The sequence below is a fragment of the Carassius gibelio genome, chromosome A6, assembly GCF_023724105.1.
Source record: "Carassius gibelio isolate Cgi1373 ecotype wild population from Czech Republic chromosome A6, carGib1.2-hapl.c, whole genome shotgun sequence".
Lineage (NCBI taxonomy): Eukaryota > Metazoa > Chordata > Actinopteri > Cypriniformes > Cyprinidae > Carassius > Carassius gibelio.
Genome location: NC_068376.1, coordinates 15,743,266 through 15,764,598, shown reverse-complemented (window position 1 = coordinate 15,764,598; position 21,333 = coordinate 15,743,266). Strand labels below are relative to the sequence as shown.

Sequence of the window (21,333 nt, the reverse complement as noted above, 5' to 3'; positions counted from 1 at the left end):
AGAGGAGACGGGCAGGAGGTTCTTAGGATGGACAGCACACGGCTGAGATTAGCCTTATAGATAACATATGTACACACATTCACACATGATAAAGAAATGCAGACCATCAAAGTCAGGGGTCAAATACTTCATGTCAAGCAGTATGCAGCATTTAGACTCTGCAAATCAGCACATAACACTACAGTTGCCAAAATATGCAGTATAGATGCACAAAGATACCACTGCATAAAACACTGTATCGCACAATGCACTCTTTCATTTCCATTTTCCATTTTTAAAAATATTCATTCATTTCCATTTATTAATGTATAGTACAAAGTTAACAGTATCCTGTATTACATTCCAAATATGACCTTAATGTTTAGCAGACAGTGATTCTTTACATGCGACACCCTTTGTGAATAAATGCAATCTGATTGCAGATTGCAAACATACTGTTCATATTTACAGATGTGCATCACATTTATTCCTAAAGCAATTTCTGTTCATGCGAAGTGCAGCATTTATGCAATGAGCTAGGGCTGCACGATATTGGGAAAAAATGACATTGCAATATTTTCTTTTTCTGTGATGTATATTGCGATATGAAATCTAATCAAATTTTTTCTTACAAACAAAAATGGGGTGAGCACACTTACATTCTCATTTTAAATTATTTAAACATCGACACCATTGTGTCAATTGATTAATATGCGCGAAGGAGAGAGATCAAGACAGCGCTCGTGTTGTTTGAAGATGGTGAGCATGCGGCCGGGGCACTCTCTCTCTCCCTCTGTCTCTCTCTCTCGCGTGTTCTCTCTCTCTCTCCTGCTCTCTCTATCGCACACGCTCTCTCTCGCGCGCACGCGCTCTCTCTCGTGCTCTCCGCGAATCACATTGGGTCATGGAGCAGAACGGGTAATCTACGACAGCCTACATCGCACATCCTGCGATGTGACTATCATGGATTCGTACATCACGATATCGATGCTTAAACGACACATCGTGCAGCCCTACAAGGAGCTGACTGAAAAAGTTAGTCACGGGAAAACAAGAATAACCTTTGAAGAGTGTGAAGTCTCAAAATCCTCTTTCCCTCGAAAAACTACACATGGAAAAGAATGTGTAGCAAAGATTGGTGCGAGATAGCTGTACCTTTAATTGACAGTTTTAGAATTACAGGATGAAATGCAATTCCTTTTTTGTGGAATGTGGCTTTAAGGAAAATGCAGCCCCTGCAGAAAATGCAATATGTGTTGCTATATATAAATATATAAATTGAATTGTGATATTTATAAAAAGACAATTTCCGATAGATATCAGTTTACTCAACTGTGCTTTCATTTCAGTACTTTTTGTTGTATTTGACCTATCATTTTGATTATAAAAATATTATTATTCTACATGTAAACATACTTAAACAGAGAGAAAGTAAGAGTAGTGTCAGTGTAGTAGTGGACAGGAAGAATAACACAGTTTTTACACTTCCCAGCTGTCATAGCAACTCAAGACTAGGGCTGTCACTTTTGAGAAAAATCTAATTCGAACGGATATCGAATATCATGCAATGTATTCAAATATATTCAAATATCTACCTGTCCCCTGAAGCTGATTGGTTAGTTCTTGGATTTTTTTTTTTTTTTACTTCATGTTTGAAACAGCAGGTTATCAACTTAGAAAATCTATTCATATGAAGTGCCACTATGTATATCCCACAACAGGCTAAATGAAAAAAAAAAAAGAAAAAAACTATTCAGAACAGGCACAAACAATAACGTGACAACTTAAACAGCAGCAGGAGTAAGGCGTATAGCCTAGCCTAATTCATTTCTTAATATTGTTTGCAAGAAACACCAATATATCAACTTGATCTCGATTAAGTGCAGCTCTCTTTTTATTTACAATGTTCCCCGCAGTGGAAAACACACGTTCAGAGCGCACAAACGTGCCTGGCTACTAGCTCTTATTCGCTTGTTTGGTCATGGGCCTATGCTACAATACGTCTAGAGTGCCTTCTACTGTATAAGGTGGCAAATAATAAAATAAAAAAACAACCGTTCTAATCATAGACTGTAAAAATGGCATTTTAAAAACCGGATATTTTATTTATAGTTTGATTTCGGATATTTCACGTCATTTTCGAATGCATATTCGAATATCGAATAAAAAGTGACAGCCCTACTCACGACTGAGGAGTCCTATCAGCCTAAGCACTGCTGTGCACTTCTGCCAGCTAACCTTTCATCCAGGATACTCTAACTATATGTTATGTGCTGGATTTCCTTCAAATAGTATGTTTAAAGAATGAGATGCAAATTATAGCCATTCGCAAGTTTAAATGTGAGCAAAAGATCAAAGCAGGTAAAGAGGTAGGAGTAAATGTGAGCGAAAAGAAAATGTGTGTTTAAGTTTTATTTAATAGTTGTGTGTATGCTCTTGTAAACATATGAAGCATTGCGTTGTGAGTTTCTCTGCAGGTCGACTTGCTTGACTAGGGTGGGCTTTGCTCCGAAAGTCCTCCCTTTTGGCTCCAAATGGACCTTGGGTCCACATGCTCCATTTCAGAGAGTTAAACATTTGCATATGTTGAAAAACTTGCCGTACAGCTCCAAACAGCCAAGCACACGGTCTAGACAGTCCAGACTCGTTACATTTCCAAGCTTGTGAGGTTTTTTTCCACTCATTTCTCTCTCATTGTCCCAAAGGTGTTCTTTTTGCGTTCAGCCGGCCCCGTGCTGGCAACCCCAATTAAACCATTATATCACACCACAGCTTTGATGGACCCCATACGAGCTGCACAGGGAGCCAGACAGCCAATCTGAACTACAGCCAGGGCCCTGCGTACTGTTGTGCGGTGACTGACAGAAGAGGTGTAGTAAGGGGGAGGGAGAGATAAGGAGAGGTATATGACGTGCTGAAGGAGCAGAGATCTGTCCCGAAGCACGACCCAGTACCAGGAGGAACATCTGCTCGACCTCTGGACGGCTCCCCAGACAAACACCCCATCCTTGCCAGAAGTGATAAATCTCAAAAGTAAAAAGAAAAAAGTATGAGAAAAGCATGGAGGCTGTCGAAGAATTCAGGACTCGGCTGAAGATTATTTTTAGGGTTCCTCTTTACTGTAGACAGCATGTAGAACTGTGCAATTTTCCTTTTAAAGGGACATTTATGGTTTAATAATGTTAAGTTCGATCAATAGCATTTGTCACCTAATGCTGACTATAATATATACATATTGAATATATATATATATATATATATATATATATATATATATATATATATATATGACTGCAGACAGAAGGCATAAGGGCCAACAAGTGCTAAGCATCTCTCGGGGAACTCCTCCAAGACTGTTGGAAGACCATTTCAGGTGACTACCTCTTGAAGCCCATCGAGAGAATGCCAAGAGTGTGCAAAGCAGTAATCAAAGCAAAAGGTGGCTACTTTGAATAATTTATTTTTTTCACACTTTTTTGTTATGTATATAATTCCACATGTATGAATTCATAGTTTTGATGCCTTCAGTGTGAATCTACAATTTTCAAAGTCATGAAAATAAAGAAAACTGAATGAGAAGGTGTCTCCAAACTTTTGGTCTGTACTATATATATATATATATTAGTGCTGTCAATCGATTAAAAAAAATTAACTAATTAATCGCACAATTTTTTAAAATTAATCGCGATTAATCGCAATTAATCGCAATTAAAAGACTGAAACTTTTTGGATATGTAAATGTAAAATGTAAATAATTAATGTAAACTCAAGACAAAGAAACTATTTAAATTCAAAATATGATTGTTTATTGGAATTTTTGTTTAACTTGTAACACAGATTTTCTCATGTAAACAACATACCTGCAATAAACCATCAATATCCTCCAAATTAACTGTTGGCTTGAAAGCCATATTTATTACAGAAATAAAAACACAGGCATGTAAGTACCATTTGAATTTCAAAACAATCAATGCCAATAAAAAACAAAAATGATTTCCATGTTGAATTCTAAGTGGACTGCAAAAAAATTCCAAAGTATAGTCATTGCCAGTGCTTTAAGTGGGCCGGTATGCACCGGTACTCAGTACCGCCACTTCCAAATATAGCTCTTGAGCTTACCGCCACCTCTCCGTGCGCCCAGAACGTGCTTGTAGCGTACCAGTACGCTCATTTGGACATCTGTTTTAATAGAGGTTTTAATCTTTTACCTGCACTGCCGATTTTCAGAGCGCCCTTCACAATGCAAGCTTCCTAATTCATCCCACCCAGAGCAGAAACTACATTACCCATTCACCCTTCAATAATACAAGTGAATAGCGCATGTGTCGCTTTTCCCACTGTTAAGTGTCAACAACTCAACGTGGCCGGAGAAGGTGTGTGAAACTCGTTGTGAGTTATACAAAAGCAAAATCTTGAGTATTTATTGTCTGATAAACATTAAAAACTGTCTGCGGAGGTTGAGTCGTCCTGCAGCCCCCGCTGGCTGTTCACTGGCTGCAGCATCTTTTTTCTAAGTTCTAAAAAAATACCGTAGACGGCAAGGCACAAATGTAGATATTCATTTATCTAATTAATCTATAGCCTATGCACAAAGACAATATGATCTTTTTGTCCCCTTTTTGTTTTAAAGCTTGATGAAGAGAGAGAGCGCAAGTTGCTGCAGCTGCGAGGAGGACAGTGATGCGCGCGCACAGGGGTGATTGACAGTTCGCGGCACTGTGTACAAAAAATACTCCGCTACACAATTATTTCTTTATTTTCGTTTAAGCTTATTAACGTTAGCGTTACAGAAAGGTCTGATTAACGCACTGTTACAGTCATACAGTCATAATGTTTCTTGTGGTAGACTGAAGAGTAATCCGGCAGAGTTTTATACTGAAACTTTCCGTCTAAAAGTCCTTCCTTGGTCTTATCCATATTTCTTTGCACGTTGAACACACATAGGCCACAACTGGAAATAAAAAAAAACTGCAACCGCGTTAATTGCGTTATTTTATTTTAACGCGTTAAATATTTCAAATTAATCGAATGCGTTAACGCGCTAATTTTGACAGCACTAATATATATATATGTTTATTTTTATTCTAAAATGTATGTTTGTTATTTTTTAAATGTGGTTTTATTAACAAAGTTCGGGAGAAGCACGATCAGATAATCATCCAATTTGGCACAGGTTCATCTCGTTTAGCTAATCATCTTAAATAGCACGCAAGCGTATATATATCCAGTCTTCCTACCTCCTGTCCCACGACAGTTTTTCGGCAACCCTCCTCCACCCCAACTCCTCACTTCTAATCTATTTATCCCAAATTAGGGATAGGGGGAGTTATTTGGGTTCGGGCTATGCTCCGGGCCCGGACCCCTCCCCCAGGACAGCACGCCAAAATATGCCTACTATTTGCCTTCAGATTAGATGTAAGGGTGAACTCGTGAAATGTAATTTATTCATGTGATGGCAAAGCTGAATTTTCATGCAGATTTGGTTCTCAAGAAACATTTATTATTTCCACCATTGAACACAGTTGTGCTGCTTTAATTAATTTTTTTGGAAATTGTGGATTTTAAGATTTTTTGATTAACAGAAAGTTCAAAGAATAGCATTGATTTAAAATAGGAATCTTTTTGCAAGTAATTAAAAATTGCAATTTGCAATTTAAAGGGTTAGTTCACCCGAGAATAAAGATCCGCCCATCTTCTACTCACCCTAAAAGCATCCTAGGTGTATGTGACTTTCTTCTTGCAGAATAATCCAATTGTAGTTATATAAAAAATTGTCCTTGCTCTTCCAAGCCTTTCAATGGGGTTAGGCGGGTGTTTGTTGTCAACTTTTCAGAAGACGTGAAATAAAGTGCGAGCATCTGTAATAAAATGAAATGCTAATCACGAATTAGAAGCACAAACCGTTGGAGGATTTCGAAATAAGCCAAGAGGAGACTGGTCCTTTGCTAAAGTAAGGAAACTTTGTTTTCTTCGCTCCTACATATTTATCTACAAAACATTATTCCTCCCCCTGAAGCCTAGGAATCATTTTTTTCGGGTGAACTAACCCTTTAATACATTCTTGATGAAATTGTTAATTTCTTTAAAAAACTTTCCTCTAAACATTAGTGTAACTTAACACAGAAAAGAATATGTTTTTTTTCCCCACACTAAATCGTGTTTACAATTTGTGGGTATTTCTAAGGGACAACTGAAATGTAACTTTTGCGATAAACAAATGCTGTATAGAAATAAGACAATAGACAGATACTGGAGGAGAGGAGAGGAGAGGAGAGGAGAGGAGAGGAGAGGAGAGGAGAGGAGAGGAGAGGAGAGGAGAGGAGAGGAGAGGGGTTGGGGTTTCTGCTGGCAAGCCCAACTGAGCACAGAGGAGTTTATCGATTTAATTGCGGGAATAGGGCTGTAATTAGTCTTGAGGAATTATAAGGAAAAGCCTAAAACTAAATTAGCTCCAGGCTTTGGGAAGAGTTTCAAACCTCAAGAATTCCTAAAGGGAATATGAAAGCAATAAACCCACTCTGGAGTTCAGCCAGACCCCCGACCCCCAACCCCAAACCATCTTCATCCCTTCCAAACCCATCAAACTCAATGCCAGCGTACAGATGGACAGACGTGTTTTTAAAAGATTATAGCATTTTATACCACACGAGTCTAACTTTCAGTACAGAAATACAACTAATATGATTGCCATCAAGGCTTTAATTTGGCGGTTGATTAGTTTAAATACTGTACCTGAGAAAGACGCACAATGTACATTTAAGCCTGGAACACACCAAGCCGACGCAGACGAACTAGTGGCAACGAAAACAGATTGCAGGATCGCCTCACGTCGGCAGCGTCTGTGTCCAGATTTGCCCTGACACACCAAACCGATTCTTGACACCTGACGGCCAACTAGCACGTCCGTTCTGCGCCTGCGTAGGAAATACCTTTCCGTACCAGCAGGTGGCAGTAGTCTTGGAAGTAGTTACTCAAAGCGGGAAACCGGAAGAAGCTACAGGGATCCAAACCATATACAAAGATCAAGCAAATCAGAGTCTCGCCATCCACAGACGGATTTGTGATTTTTTGGAAATGGCTGACAAGTTGCAAATGGCACTGGCGTTGTCAGCCCTTGGTATTTTGCTTGTGGAAAAGGAAAGAAATAATCGGACGCGAAAAATACGCAGAAAGCGCACTAAATGGGTGAAACCATGGATTCTCCAGAAACAGGCTCATGGGGCTTTCCCGAACCTGTGTAGAGAGCTGGAACTAGATGAAACCTCCGATTTTAAAAATTTTGCACGGCTTTTTCCGATTCAATTTAACACTTTAAAGGAACTTATCACTCCAATTATACAGAGGAAAAACACAAACTACCGGGATTGTATCTCAGTTGGGGAACGTCTGATGGTAACACTACGGTTCCTGGCAACAGGTAAGCAAGCTAAAGGTTATTCTTTGTTTTAACATTGCAGTACAACACCTTTTCCGTTGTGTACATTTTGGTGTATTATTAAACTTTATAATAGTGAAATGAAATTGATTATTACGGATGGCAATTGTAGCCTACCTGACAGGATACAGCATTTAAAATATAATAATATGATAATACATTAAAATTTGTTTTGTTCTTGATGATTAATTCTCGAAAATGTGTGGAAAATTGTTAATGTCGTTATGTGATTGTATTCTTTGCAGGAGAAAGCTTCAAGAGCCTTTCTTACCAGTTCCGAGTGGGAATGTCTACGATTCAGCAATTCGTTCCCGAAACCTGTGCAGCAATCTACCAGGTCTTAAAAGAGAAATACCTGAAGGTTTGTACACATTCGGACAGTGTAACATCCAAAAATGACTACGATTTATAAAGGGTCTGCCAAAAAAATAAATAAATAAAAAATATTATTATTATCTTGCTGTTTTTCAGTGCCCAGACACAGTGGAAGAGTGGCAGCGAGTTGCCATTGGATTCCAGGCTCAGTGGAACTTCCCAAACTGCCTGGGTGCTCTGGATGGGAAACACATCAACATTCGTCCCCCACCAGGAACTGGATCGACATTTTACAATTACAAGCGCACATTTTCCATTGTTCTAATGGCACTGGTTGACAGCAATTACAGATTCCTTTATGTTGATGTGGGCTGCAATGGGCGTGTTTCAGATGGTGGAGTGTTTAGTGGATGCTCTTTACAGGATGCTTTAGAGAAAAGAACATCGAACATACCTGCACCTGCACCACTTCCTGAATCTGACCAGCTGGCCCCTTACTGCATTGTGGCAGATGAGGCATTTCCCTTGAAGGAATATCTCATGAAGCCATATCCAAACCGCAGACTATCTGTTGAGCAACGCATATTCAACTACAGGCTTTCGCGAGCTCGGAGGGTGGTTGAAAATGCATTTGGCATCCTGGCAAATCGCTTTAGAGTTTTTCTAACTACCATTAATATTCAAAACACTGCCAAAGTTGAGGACATTGTGTTGGCTTGCTGTGCTCTGCACAACTTTCTGCGTACAGAGTGCTGTGAAGCATACATGGCAGCAATTGACCAGGAAGGACTAGATCAAGACCCCGGCCTAGAGCAGGCCTCTCTGCCACACACAACCAACAGTACTTCAAATGCCAAACAGCTCAGGGATAAACTGTGCCAGTACTTTAATTCAGACATTGGTGCAGTCCCCTTTCAATGGGGCAAAATATAAGACACTGAATCACTGCAGTGTGCTCCAAAAGTGGGAATGAAAACGCTGTTATCTGTGTGTGTGTTTGTGTGTCTCTGTGTGTGTTGTGTAACTTTCAAGAAATAAAATCTATAATTTTCTAATTCAAAACACAAATTTGTATCTATTTTTTCATTGGTTTAAATGCATGTTGTTTGTGTGCGAGATTCTCAACTTCCTCTTTTATTTAAACTTCAGTTGCTTAGTCACGATTTGAGCACAGAAGAGCCTCCACACACACACACACACAAACAAACACACGTCTAACACTTCTCTATGCATTTGCAGTTTGTATTTTTTTTTGGATCTGATATTTGATATCATATTTTATCAAATGCTCTAATATGCTCGCAGAAGAATTTTGTGTTTCATGACAATGGTGGGAATTTGCTCAATAAAAGTCAGGATTTGACATAATTATGTCTTTTGTGATCTCTTTTTACATAAAGAATTGTGAATGCAAGTACCTTTTTACTAAAAGTCAGTGTTTTATTTTGCAATGTTCAGAACAATGGCCCAACAATTTGCTAGAAGGTAAATAATTAAAAAATAGAAGAGACTTTAAATACTAAATAGAATTGTACAAGCACTATAATACAACTATAATATAAATTACAAATGTACATGTACAACCTACAATATACTGCAAACATGATTACACTTTTGCAATGTAACACATTACAGGTGTGTATACTGATTGACAGATGCATCCAGTGAATGGTTGTGGCCCACTGAATATTTGAAAATGCAATCATCAACCTCATGCTGAAAATGTGGCAGTACATGTGGTGGCAAACTCCGCATTCTGTGTTCTAGATTTTTGCAGAAAGCTGAGATGGCATCATTGGTGTTTTCCTGTGATGCCAACTTTTCCAGAGTTTTGCCGATGGTTCGCATCAAGTATGTGGACTCCTCACTGGAGGATTCATCCTGCATCTTCCTGCGCTTCCCCGGAGGCTTTGGAGTATTTGGTTTCTGTCTAATGGCAGTGGACTCAGCTGTAGACTCCATTCCACAGATCGTGGATTCAGGCAAGGGTGTACTGGGCCGTAGCTCCGCCTCAATGAAGCTGGGCTCTTCATGGGTGCCAGTCCATGTGTCACTGTTGGTACCATCTGAGGGTGAACAGGAATCACTATCAGCCGAAGATTCCTTAAAAAAAAATGTAAAAGATAAAAATGTAAATGCAAATTATGTGATACCATAGATTCTTACAACTGTTCACCAATCACCCATAACAATAACAATAACAGGGCAAAGCTACAACAATACCCTGCAAATTGGTGAAATGGCTCTATTCAGAAGCACTTTATGGCACATTTGTGGAAGATAATGGGACAAAAGAATTTAACGCCTTGTGTTAATATGCTGAGTTACTTGTAAATAGACCCATCTGAAAAATCAGTGGCCACTTAAAAAAAAGCAAAAGGTTTTATTTTATTCTGAAAAAAAAAATAGATTTGGTTATTTACCCTGATAGGTAAATTTGAAGTGCTCTCATTCCTTTTTGTGTGAGGCTGTAGAAACTGCAGGCGGTTCAGGATCCATTGCTGCCTGCCAGTCTTCTGAGATCCAGAACTTCCTGAGGGTCCTTGTTTCTTATATCGCATGTACTGGGTTCGCAATGAATCCCACCGCTTCTTGAGCTCTTTCTCTGAGGGATAAGGTCATATTTTGTGAGCATTATGCCTTATTTGTCAGTTTCATGATTATTGTTAATGCCAAATTTTTACTTTTTTCTCTACTGTACGTACACTAGATGCTAACACATAATTATAATAACTGCCTGTTTTCCATTAACCAAATTATTTTTGTACACTCACACACGTCATTATTCTTACAATGGACCATTTAAAAATAACAAACCAGTTTTCTAAAGACCTCGATTGCCAAAAAGAAAATCTTACCTGATATGACAAGTTTATTTTCGATCTCACGCCACATTTCAGCTTTCACCAATCGGTTGGAATAAGATTTTTCCGTGATGTCATACAAGGCCGGCCTTTCCTGGATCATGCTGATCAATGCATCTTCACTTGCCTCGTTCCAGACAGCCATATCTTTAAATAATCACGAATGATAATCACGAGAAATACAAACAAATGAGAGAGGCAACTATGTCCCCGTTGACTTCATTGTTTATATGCTCCGTCACTTCCGGTTTTTTTTCCTAGCGTGCTGGTTCGCTGGTTGAACAGCCAATCAGAATGATCAGATGGCCCGACTGGCTGACAAGCTCCGACGCCGATTCAACATGTCAAATCGGCCATTACAAAGCCGACGAGAACCAATTTCAGCCGACAATGCGGAACACACTGAGAAGATTTGGTCGGTCGACGCTCGAAAACTGCCCGACGGCCGACCATCGGCTTGGTGTGTTCCAGGCTTTACATTTTTTTTTTACTTCAGAGCAACAGGTAAGTAAAAACACAGGTAGCTGTGAGTTTATTTACACAGACTTCTGTAAAGAAAAATAATTAAAAGGTGGGTTTATTTTCAACAGTGCGTCTCGTGCGTAAGGTGGTGAATGTAAAGTGAGGTAAGCGTGCGCTAAAACCTGCAGCTCACCTTTCTTGAGCATAATTAGTGGTGTGTTAACAGCAGAATCTCTCAGAGGGAGGCAGTTACCTCAGGCTGTAAACCCTCATCACAATCCCAAAAGTCAGTTATTATTTCTGTATCTTTATGAAACAGGATCCAGGGTAAAATAGAAAAAAAATATATAATAAAATCAGTCTGTTAGATTATGGTTATGCTTTTCTGTAATTTTAAGTAAGAACTGTTATTTTTGTAAACAACTGTATTGAATCTGAACCACTGAGTGACACTGCTCAGCTTTACACTGTATCTATCAAATTAAGATGCAAAAATACAAAAAACTAGTGATAAATAGATTATCTGTCCACTGAAAAGTTTCTGTTTTGAGAAGAATTACATCTTCCTCAGTGTCTTGAGTGTCATCGCTTCTCCGTTCCTGCTATTCTCACTCTCACAATAACCCGTCTGAAACATTTCAGCAGGTTTAGGCCTGTATAAATCCTGTTTATGCCTTATCTGTCAGTTAACAGGTCCAGACTGGAGCTTAGCCTTGGTTTAGCTCAGCGATATGACCTAATGTCCATGCTCTGCTCTCAGGAGTCTGACTCTGTCTGAGAACTCTCAAAGACCCTGCGAGGTAACTGATGGATTCACAAGTCTTACACAGCCCAACTAAATTTCACATCATCCAGTCAAACCAAGATGTTTCATCTACTTCTGCTGAGAAAAGCAAGAACAACCTGACATCTGGCATCTGCCTATCCAAAAATTACACCCACACATGGTTTTTACACTGGTTTTATAATTGTACCTGCATTCACTCCTCAGCCATCTGCACAGGCTCCATCACACCTGTGTCTGCCTAATGTCTCAGATTAACATCTGTCCTCCACCTAGTACCCTACATGCTTCCTAAAAGCATATTTCACTGGATTTCTTGCACCTTATACACCTATCAATATCTACAGAATACAACCATATGTGAAGAATAAGAAAACATGGCTTGCCAAATGGTTTATATCAAAATGGTTTATATCAATTATAAGCTCACACTAATCTCCAAAATACGCACTATGAAACGCCCTCTCCTTAAGAAAGCAAAATTATCTGTGGTTGATGATGAGGTGTTTGAAACCAACGTGAGACAGAGGAAAGAGATGGGACAAGAGCTTCAGAGATGAAGGGGGGAAAATAACTTGCCATGACATGCAGAAGAGATGAAGGCGGTAAATAAATTTGTGGGTGATTTGTTCCACTCACTCCAGAAAGCTAATCACGTTCCTGGCAAAATTCCACGGTCGTGCTCCTGTGAACTGGAGAGAGAGACTGCCGTGGAACAAACAACACCATCTGTCTGCAAGCACCACAGAGGAGCGTTCCTACAGATCAACCAAAACCAATACTGGTGCCGCAATGGTTTCAATTAAAAATCAGAGGGAGAGGGAGACTCTTTTTGCTAACATCCCAAGGCAATAAAAATCAGGAAAACAGCCACTTGGCAAAGAACAGAAAGAACAACAAATTTACAACAGCCAAACTTTTTAAAATGTTGCGCCATCATTTATTTCATAAAGGTCTGCCAGATTTACAAGACCCTACTGAAGATCACAGCTTAGACCAGAAAGAATGTCCAGGCTGATTGGCGCTAGTTTGATCCTGGTCTAGTTTGTGTATTATAGTTAGGGCTGCACGATGTGTCCTTTAAAACCAGGCAAAGACGTAACTTATGCACAGTTGGTGCAGCTGGCCCAATTTTGTTTCTGAAAGAAAAGTTGCTTGACCATGAAGTTGCTAGACCAAGAATGCTAAGAAGCCTGTTCAAGATATCAATATCCCATGTTGTTCAAAATACAGCATACACCAACTATTCTGGTCTTTTTCAAACTCTCTTGACGAGAATGTTTGTTTCAAGATGATTTAATATCCACCCATGACCCACTTCGATCTCTTTCACAACTGGCGGCAAATTGGCAATGGCGTCACAGGGATTGTGTTTTACAATGAGATGTTTGGATTTCAGGGCTTTTGTTTTAGGGCCGGGTGATGTATACAAAGCAGCTAAAACCAGTTTTCTGCCCAGACTCCAGGACACCCATTTGCCTCTTTGGACCTCCAAGTGCTGGAACCAGAAAACAAGGGTTGGCAGGGCTACAACAGACAACCAGCCTTATAAAACCATTATTCAACTGTAAAAATGTAGGGGACAATTTTGAGGGCCTGAGAGGTAGAACCTGGTTGCAGGGTCAAGGAAAAATAAATAGAAGGAAAAATATTTTCAAAATAACAAGTTTAAAATGTGCCAAGATCTTAGAAAATGTACTCTTTGTATTCATGTGGCTTTTTGAAAAAGTTTAAAAGTCACGTATAACCATAAAGTGAAATATTTTCTTTTCATCTTGAATACATGTAAGCATACATATAATTAATTGCTATAACTTTTTTTTTTTTTTTGCCTAAATGTGAGCAGATGTAAATCCGCTTCTTCTCCAGCCATGTTTGTAAGTTTTTAGACAAAATCGCACAAAAGACTTGGCTCTGATGCTACGCACTCTTGAGCCATCTGCTACAGCTATGTGCTGGAACTGAGTTCACTTCACAGAGCATCAAGTCGGAAATAGTCCCGGCATGGAACAGGGTGTGTGTGTGAGTTGCTCTACGAAAGGATTAAATCTGTCAGTGTGTCAGGATGCCTGGTAAGGAGGTTCTTCTAGTACAAAAAAAAAAAAAGAAATGGTGTGAGCTCATTGCCCTGGCTGGTCCCACACTAACTGTGAGGGTTGTGTGTGCTTGTGTGTATTCAGATGATGTCATCATGAGACTTGGGGTAATAAAATCAAAGTCAAGAGCAAAAGGAAGATGTGAAGTAAGGCATGAAGGTAAGTGCTGACAGCTCAACAATGGGATCAGATCCTTTTTTTCGCAGTCCTGACTCAATATTAAGATGTTCCAGGATTTGCAGGGTTTCCGGAGTAAAGCTCCCATTTGAAGCAAAAGGGCCAAGAGATCACATCATCAGCTAACATAAGGCACCAGAATTCTGTGCTATCAGTCTAAACTAATGGTCAAATCACTTTTGCAGGATCGGTAATGTATGTGTGTGTGTGTGTGTGTGTGTGTGTGTGTGTGTGTGAGAGAGAGAGAGAGAGAGAGAGAGAGAGAGAGAGAGAGAGAGAGAGAGACAGACAGAGAGAGAGAGAGAGCATCTATTAATATGCCAAGCTGGCACAGTTATCGACTGATGCTGATGTTCTTGAAATGGCCAATATACTTACATAAATATAACACACAAAGCAATCTCTCACTTATTAATGATCACAGTTAACACCACTGGCATTAGCATGTTTCTCAATTTCGCAGGACGTTTTTTAGGCTGTTTTTGGTAAGTACAAATAGAAGATCATGCTATACCAATTACAAATAGCAATAAATTATATTTACACTAAAAGTAAGGTCACATTTACTGTTGCTTAGCAAAATGTGCATCATTTATGCCAACTATCATTGAAACCAGTGGCCTGTTGCATGAAGTCTGCTGAACAAACTCTGAGGTTCAGAGTAGCTTCAGAGTTGACGAAACCAAACAAATCTACCGGATTCAGCAGGCTCACAAATTTCAGTGTAAGCGTTCTCTGTCAACTCAGAGTTTGATCCAGAGTTTAAGATTAATTCTACAGTGCATGCACCTGAAAGTGTGTCATGTGCAGCAAACAGCCAATTACACTGAACATGGAGAGCTTTTTTCCTGAAGGTTAAGAGTTGCCGTTAGTAAAAATATAATGAATTTAAATACATTTACTAGACAGGAATACACTTCTGCAGTAGAAAGAAAATATCTGGCCATGTAAATCAACTGAATTTAACAATTTATATAGTTTCACAAAGTGCTAAAAGGAAAACATACATTTAGTATTTATAAAGCTTTATATTAGAACTTATATGTATATGTTTCAATTAATTTAAATGCAAAGTTTAATTATAATTACCAGTTCATATAATAATTATTTGAATATATTACATGAATTATAATTATATATAAGATAATAAATAATTAGCAGCAAAAGATAGCAATTTTGTCTTTCACTGTAAACTGCTTTCATTTGGAGCGACAGATGCGACAGTGGCTTGATTGCATCAGATTTATGTCACTTTGCTCACAGCTGATTGGTCAAGTTTGGGTTTGCGATCTATAACCCTGGATAACTGTGCGTTCACACCACCGCCACCGAGAGCTCTGGCCGCTCTGCTCACAACACTGTAGAAAGATTTGTGAGCGCTCTGACGTAGATCGAATGCTTATCTTGTATTTAAAGTGGCCGCAAAGCAAACAAGCTTGATAAACTTGTGCAGACTAACCACAATGAGGATAACGCTATAACCTCATTAAATATTGTTGTGGACGAAGTATGAAGATCCTTTACCTAATAAAGTATAAAGCACTGTAAAAATATTCTGATGCAAGTAAAAGTCCTGCATTGAAAATGTTACTTAAGTAAATATAATCAAGTATAAACAAGGTAAACTAGGACTACTGTACTATTATTTATTATATCATTATATTATTATTCCTATATCGTTACTGCACATCAGCAACTCACCAGGAACATGAACAATCTCAGACACCTTTGTTCACGTATCACTTTTATTTTATTTTATTGTCCCTGTACGCAAACAGGGACACATCATAGATTATTGCAAACCCGCCACAGCAATACTCAACCTGTCCTCTATTGTGCTTGGGAACTAATGTGGTCGGAGCGGTGTTCTCTGGAATCCTCTCAAGCTGTGGACTTCTACGTTCCAATTGGTTGCTGCTCAACCGCGTCACAGCTCATTACCATAAAGTTGCCCTTATTTCTCAACTCTCCTCAACGCTCTCAACGGCCAAGTCGCGCCACGCCGCTGCTCGACGCCGACTCACATTGAAAATGATTGACTTCCGGCAACTTTGATGCTCTCCCCGGTGGCAGTGTGAACACAGTTAAACCAGCTCCGGAGCAAGGCGGCCATGGAGTGCAACTTACCAAGGCAGCGAAACACGTTCAAAACCAACTCACTTTCTTTACCCTGAAAACACAGTTTACTGTGAATCAAATATTCTGTGCATTCATTGATTTCATTTAGATTAGTTCGCTCACTATAAAGACAATGAAACGTAAAACTGCCATAGACCACCAAAAAGAGTCATCACAGAAGGCAGACGTTTCTGTAACATCTTAGTCATTCCGCTTGCATTCAACCAGTCAATCATATTTGTTAATATGAGCACTTTGAGGATTTCTCTTGGCCTAACCACAGCTACCTGCTAAAGTATCTGTCGCAAACACAATCTTCATCCTTTCTCGTAAGTCGCCCTGGGCTCTGCCAAAAGCATAAATATAATCTTTAATAGCACTACATACAAAGCCAGATATTTACTTGCTAATAAACATCCAAGGATGACCTCAGCATGTTCTCCTCTGAAATATATTTTGTCCATATTCGTCTGCCTGAAATGACATGAAGCCGATATGAGAATACATCCTGTCTCTACAGGAAATGTCTCTCAATTTGCGGTCTAGCACGATATTACATTTTTCTCATCCATAATCTGAACGGTTTCTGAAACCCAGTGGTTTACTGTGATCTGGTTTCATTCTGCGCTCAGTTTTTGCCATGCAATAAAACTGAAATATGTTGACGGGTAGTTTTATAGAATAAATAGTCCCACACCCAGGTGATGAATGAAAAGAGTTTTGACTTTTGGGCGAAAGAACAAATCTAACAAACCCAAAGTGGACTGACTCACACAGAGAGAATGTAGGGTGCAGTACAGTTGGACATCTCTCTGTGGCCACTAAAGGGGTTATGAAGACATTCATATTTTTGTCAGTATGTGTGTTTAAGAAAATTCTTTACATAGATAAAAAAAAAGCTTGTATTTCATTTGCATATGCAGAGTCTCTTTACATCCGCATCCATAAGCAGGAGAGCAGAACTTATCTACACACATGGAAATAATAGCAGAATGATTTCCTCTGAAATGCTAGTTTTAAACACATTTTCAAATGATAATTGCATAGAACCGCTAGCTAGATAAAGGTATTTACAGTGTTTAAAGAGTGACAGAGTTAAACCAGAGAGGCCACTAGTTCTCGTTGCATTGTGATTTTCTCATGTGATAGGGACAGGGTGGGAAATGAACACCCATTACCAGCCAAATGTGGGTTTTTTGGTGCATAATTTAACAGTCACGGTGGCATGTCTCGGATTGGCCTTTATAAGAAGTTTTTGTTTAGTAACAATACAATGATGTGCAGCATTTTTATTATGTATTTCTTTTATTTATTTACGAGTTTCCCTGTTGAGACTGTTTCAAACTGTCTGATAACATTTTTAATTTGGCTGGTGGGTAAAAACAAAAATAATTTCCCTTCCCGGATACCAATGCTTATATCAAGAGATCCTGACCAGTCCACTTTCATTTTCTCATTAAGCCTAGTGCTCTCCAAAATATGACCGATTGTTCAGGGGGGTGGCTTTCTTTACTTAAACCCCCTTCCAGCTCTCCTCTGAGCTCCCTCAGTGCAGTGAGGAACGCCCTGGATCTTGTCATCTTGTTAATTTGGGGTGAAGAGGAGCGAAGTAACTCTGCTCTGTTTCACAGGACGTCTGGAAAACAATAATGCTGTCAGGGAGAGTCTTAGCCGCTGATCTCACTGGTCTGTAATATATATCTGTGAGTAACACAGCTTCAGTCAAAACGGTGTCTAAACTCTTTCCATGAATAAACAACTCCCTAGCAACTTTCTTGTTTTCTGATTCTGATTGTGAATGTCCTCTGCTGTTCAGTGAATACAAAAGTGTTTGGGTTTGAAATGGGTGTGTAGTCAGATAAGGATTCTGATTATGTTCCAGGCAAGATGTTTTGAAAGCAGACTTGTAGAAAGAAAAAAATCTCAGGAGGAGATCTCTTAATACCTCAGTTGTTTCTTCTAGATAACAATGGGCTCATTCAGTGGGCTTGGTTCTATCCATTGGTTTTTGATTGGATGAAGGCAGATCTGAATGTGAGCTTGCAATCGATTGTAAGAAAGATGTAGGGTTTAAACAGATAAAACGGCTGAAGAAGTCTTGCGTACAGCACCAGACAGAAGTCTGTTGTTTCACAGGAAGATTGAACTATGAAAATATTAAAAAGAAATAAAGAAAGGTATAAGAAAGAAAAAAGAAACATGCATGCACTATAAGATCGTCAAGATGCATGTAGAGTTTAGTGTGAATTTCCATTACACGCTCTGAATTTCCCTCGCTCTGAATTTGCATGTCTTGATGTTCACATGCTCTTGTTCAAGAAATGACAGTGGCTGTAGCATTTCTGTCATAATGAATTAGCCAAATATTAAAGATTAGATGGTCATTTGAATTAAATGTTGTTTAGTCAATATTAAACAAGGATTAGATTGTTCTATAAAGTGTAAAAAACAATTGTCAGGCCATTTGTGCCCTATGCAGGCATTTGATATAATACATAATGCATATAATTTATGATTCTATTGTATAATTAAATTTTTAACTCTTTTGTAAATAAAACCAAATGATTACTTACTTCTAACATTATATTTGAACCAATTATTATTACATCATTGCTATTAATTATATATTTATTTCAAGTAATTTTAAAGTCTATTGTTGGCTTTAACCAACAATAACCAGATTACTTGATTAATCATCAGAATAATTGACAGATTACACGATAACCAAAATAATCATTAGTGACAGTTACTATTTTCAGCCCTGTAATATAAGCCAAATATGTGACCTATTTAATTTATGATCTGTTTTTAATTTTAGAAAATGTGCACTGTGATTCAATATTTGTTCATAATTTACCAGCATGAAATACTTTTTAGATTATATTCAGAAGCATGATTAAGGAGGGGGAAGTTGGTATACACTTTTTTTTTTTTTCAATCTGAATGCATAAAAAAAAAAAATCAGTGTCGTGCATAAACAGAAAAAGAAGCATCATCATCATTTTACCGTAGCTACCGCAAGTTTAATTATCATTTTTGCCTTGATGACATATCTAAAATGAAAGCTGACAGAAATGTAAAAAGACCTTTCTTAGTAAGTATTTAGAAAATATGCAGTATTATCCACTGACATGAAATGTAAATAACACATATTCAAATAAAATGTATAAAACATATTTACTACTATTTACAAAAACATTTACATTAATGCTAAAGCAGGTGCTTTTATCCAAAGCGACACAAAGAGGAACAAAACCAAACTTTCAATGAGCTAATAATATTTTAATATACAATGCCAGATTTATTTGATAACTTGATTAGGATGCATGCTAGAGAAGCTCAGACAGATCGATTGGACTGTTTACATGGAAGGCTTTTCAATCCAATTAAACCATCAATCTGATTATAAACAGATTATTTGTGAACATGTAAACATAGCTATTGAGGGTACACATCTATCCCCAAAACTACTGATGGTTTTGCAAACAATTTACAAAAATTGTCTCTGCTGTTTCATTAATGAGGCTGTCCTGATGCTCAGATTATTATTTTTTTTTCCTGAAGAACAGCACCCAGTCATTTCACATTTGATGTCAGGCAGTGGGATGAACATCTACAGACTACAGCAGTCAATATAAACCTGTGAGCCTGTGCCAGATGCAATTGCAGAAGCTTCTGTCTGAAAGATGGTTGTGTTGGCATGGGGTGTGTTTACGTGTGTGTGGATGTGTGCGTGTGAGCTTGTTTGTATTTCCTCTGGGTACACACACCTGAATGCATCTTTGAGCGAGTAAGACCTCTGCTGACAGGAAATGTTTGTTTGAGGAAGGTAAGGCGAGCCAAAGAGAGTGTAAATGAATTGGGTGTTTAAAGATGCTTGATTTGGAGTGAACGAGTATCTGAATATTCATTACTGAGAAAGTGTGGATGGAGATGACTCAGAAGCAGTGCTGGGGAGGATAGGGAGAGACAGGGATGTGATAGAGAGAAACACTTTGAGAGTCATAAAGCAATCCAGACTCACATGGAAGATGCGTTTAATTCCAGAGGCCAGTTTCTCTGTCCGAAGTTTCCAGAGGACGGGCTGAGGGGAGTTCAGGACGAAGACCAGCGGTTTCTGGTGCACATTCAGGGACTGGATGGGCCGCAGATGTAACGCCACCTGAACACAGCAAAGAAAGGGGTCAAATGAGAATGGCAAAGAGAGAAGGGAAGGGAGCACTGAAGACAATGAGGAATTCACTAAAGACATGTAGGACACATGGGGCTCCGAACTGTATAAATTCCACAGTGCCTCAGCTGATGGAAAGACTGTTTTAAGACACCTAATATTATGCTGCTAAAATAGAATTACAATCAAGCTAATCAAATGCTTATAAAATTATGTAATTATCTGAGACAATATTTTCTATTCTGATACACATTTACACTCATATGATTTAAAGGTGTACAGAAAATATGTTACTTATAGTTTGATGGTTACACCACGTGACATTTGAATTTGAATGATTGTTTATTTATTTATTCATTCATTCATTTATTTTACTTTTCTTTATCTGATCACTCTTTGTCACTGACACTCTGAGTTCACAATTGTTCTTGCATTGTAGCCTACATCTCGCAATATTTTACGCACAAGAAAAGCTGCATACAATATTTCATACATCTGATTAGCCAACGGCTATAAAAATAATGATAGATAAAACTTTAATTTCTATAATAAATAAAATACAATTCACTGAAATCCCCCCACAACTCCTTTTGCATTTATGGTGACCCCATGCGTGGTTTCGACCCCAGAAAACCTCTGTGTCATAAAAACCTTCATTCCTCTAATCCATATGTCTCTGCTGTCATCTTTACTCTTTCCATTCCATTCCTTCCTCTCCTGCATTCTGTAGTTCTTTTTTAGTAATGTTAGTACCAAAAACATGACTCCGGCAGCACTGTTGATGCCTGTTACTGCTTATCAGAGTTTGTGCTATTTATGTCCCCACCAAGTGACCAAGAAAGCCGTGTTTTTCTTTGGATGGCCACAATATGTGGCCTCACTGCTATCTGAGCTTTCACACACAGGCTCTTTGTTCAATAAAGATGGTGATA

The 21,333-nt window shown here is 38.6% G+C and overlaps 2 protein-coding genes across 3 annotated transcripts in view; both read right to left on the bottom strand.

The window, feature by feature from the left end:
• Positions 1-21,333, bottom strand: part of LOC128015522 (transforming growth factor beta receptor type 3) — a 127,161-nt gene that overhangs the window by 45,797 nt on the left and 60,031 nt on the right. For both annotated transcript variants that reach the window (XM_052599403.1, XM_052599402.1), the window contains exon 4: positions 20,255-20,392. In XM_052599403.1, coding sequence (XP_052455363.1) covers positions 20,255-20,392 — 138 coding nt within the window. The remainder of the gene's footprint in view (positions 1-20,254; positions 20,393-21,333) is intronic.
• LOC128015524 (uncharacterized) lies at positions 9,176-10,821 on the bottom strand. Its single transcript, XM_052599405.1, has 3 exons — positions 10,588-10,821; positions 10,153-10,334; positions 9,176-9,832 (listed from the first exon to the last, which is right to left on the bottom strand). The coding sequence occupies exons 1-3, from the start codon at positions 10,736-10,738 to the stop codon at positions 9,359-9,361; spliced, it is 807 nt and encodes a 268-aa protein (XP_052455365.1). The 5' UTR covers positions 10,739-10,821; the 3' UTR covers positions 9,176-9,358.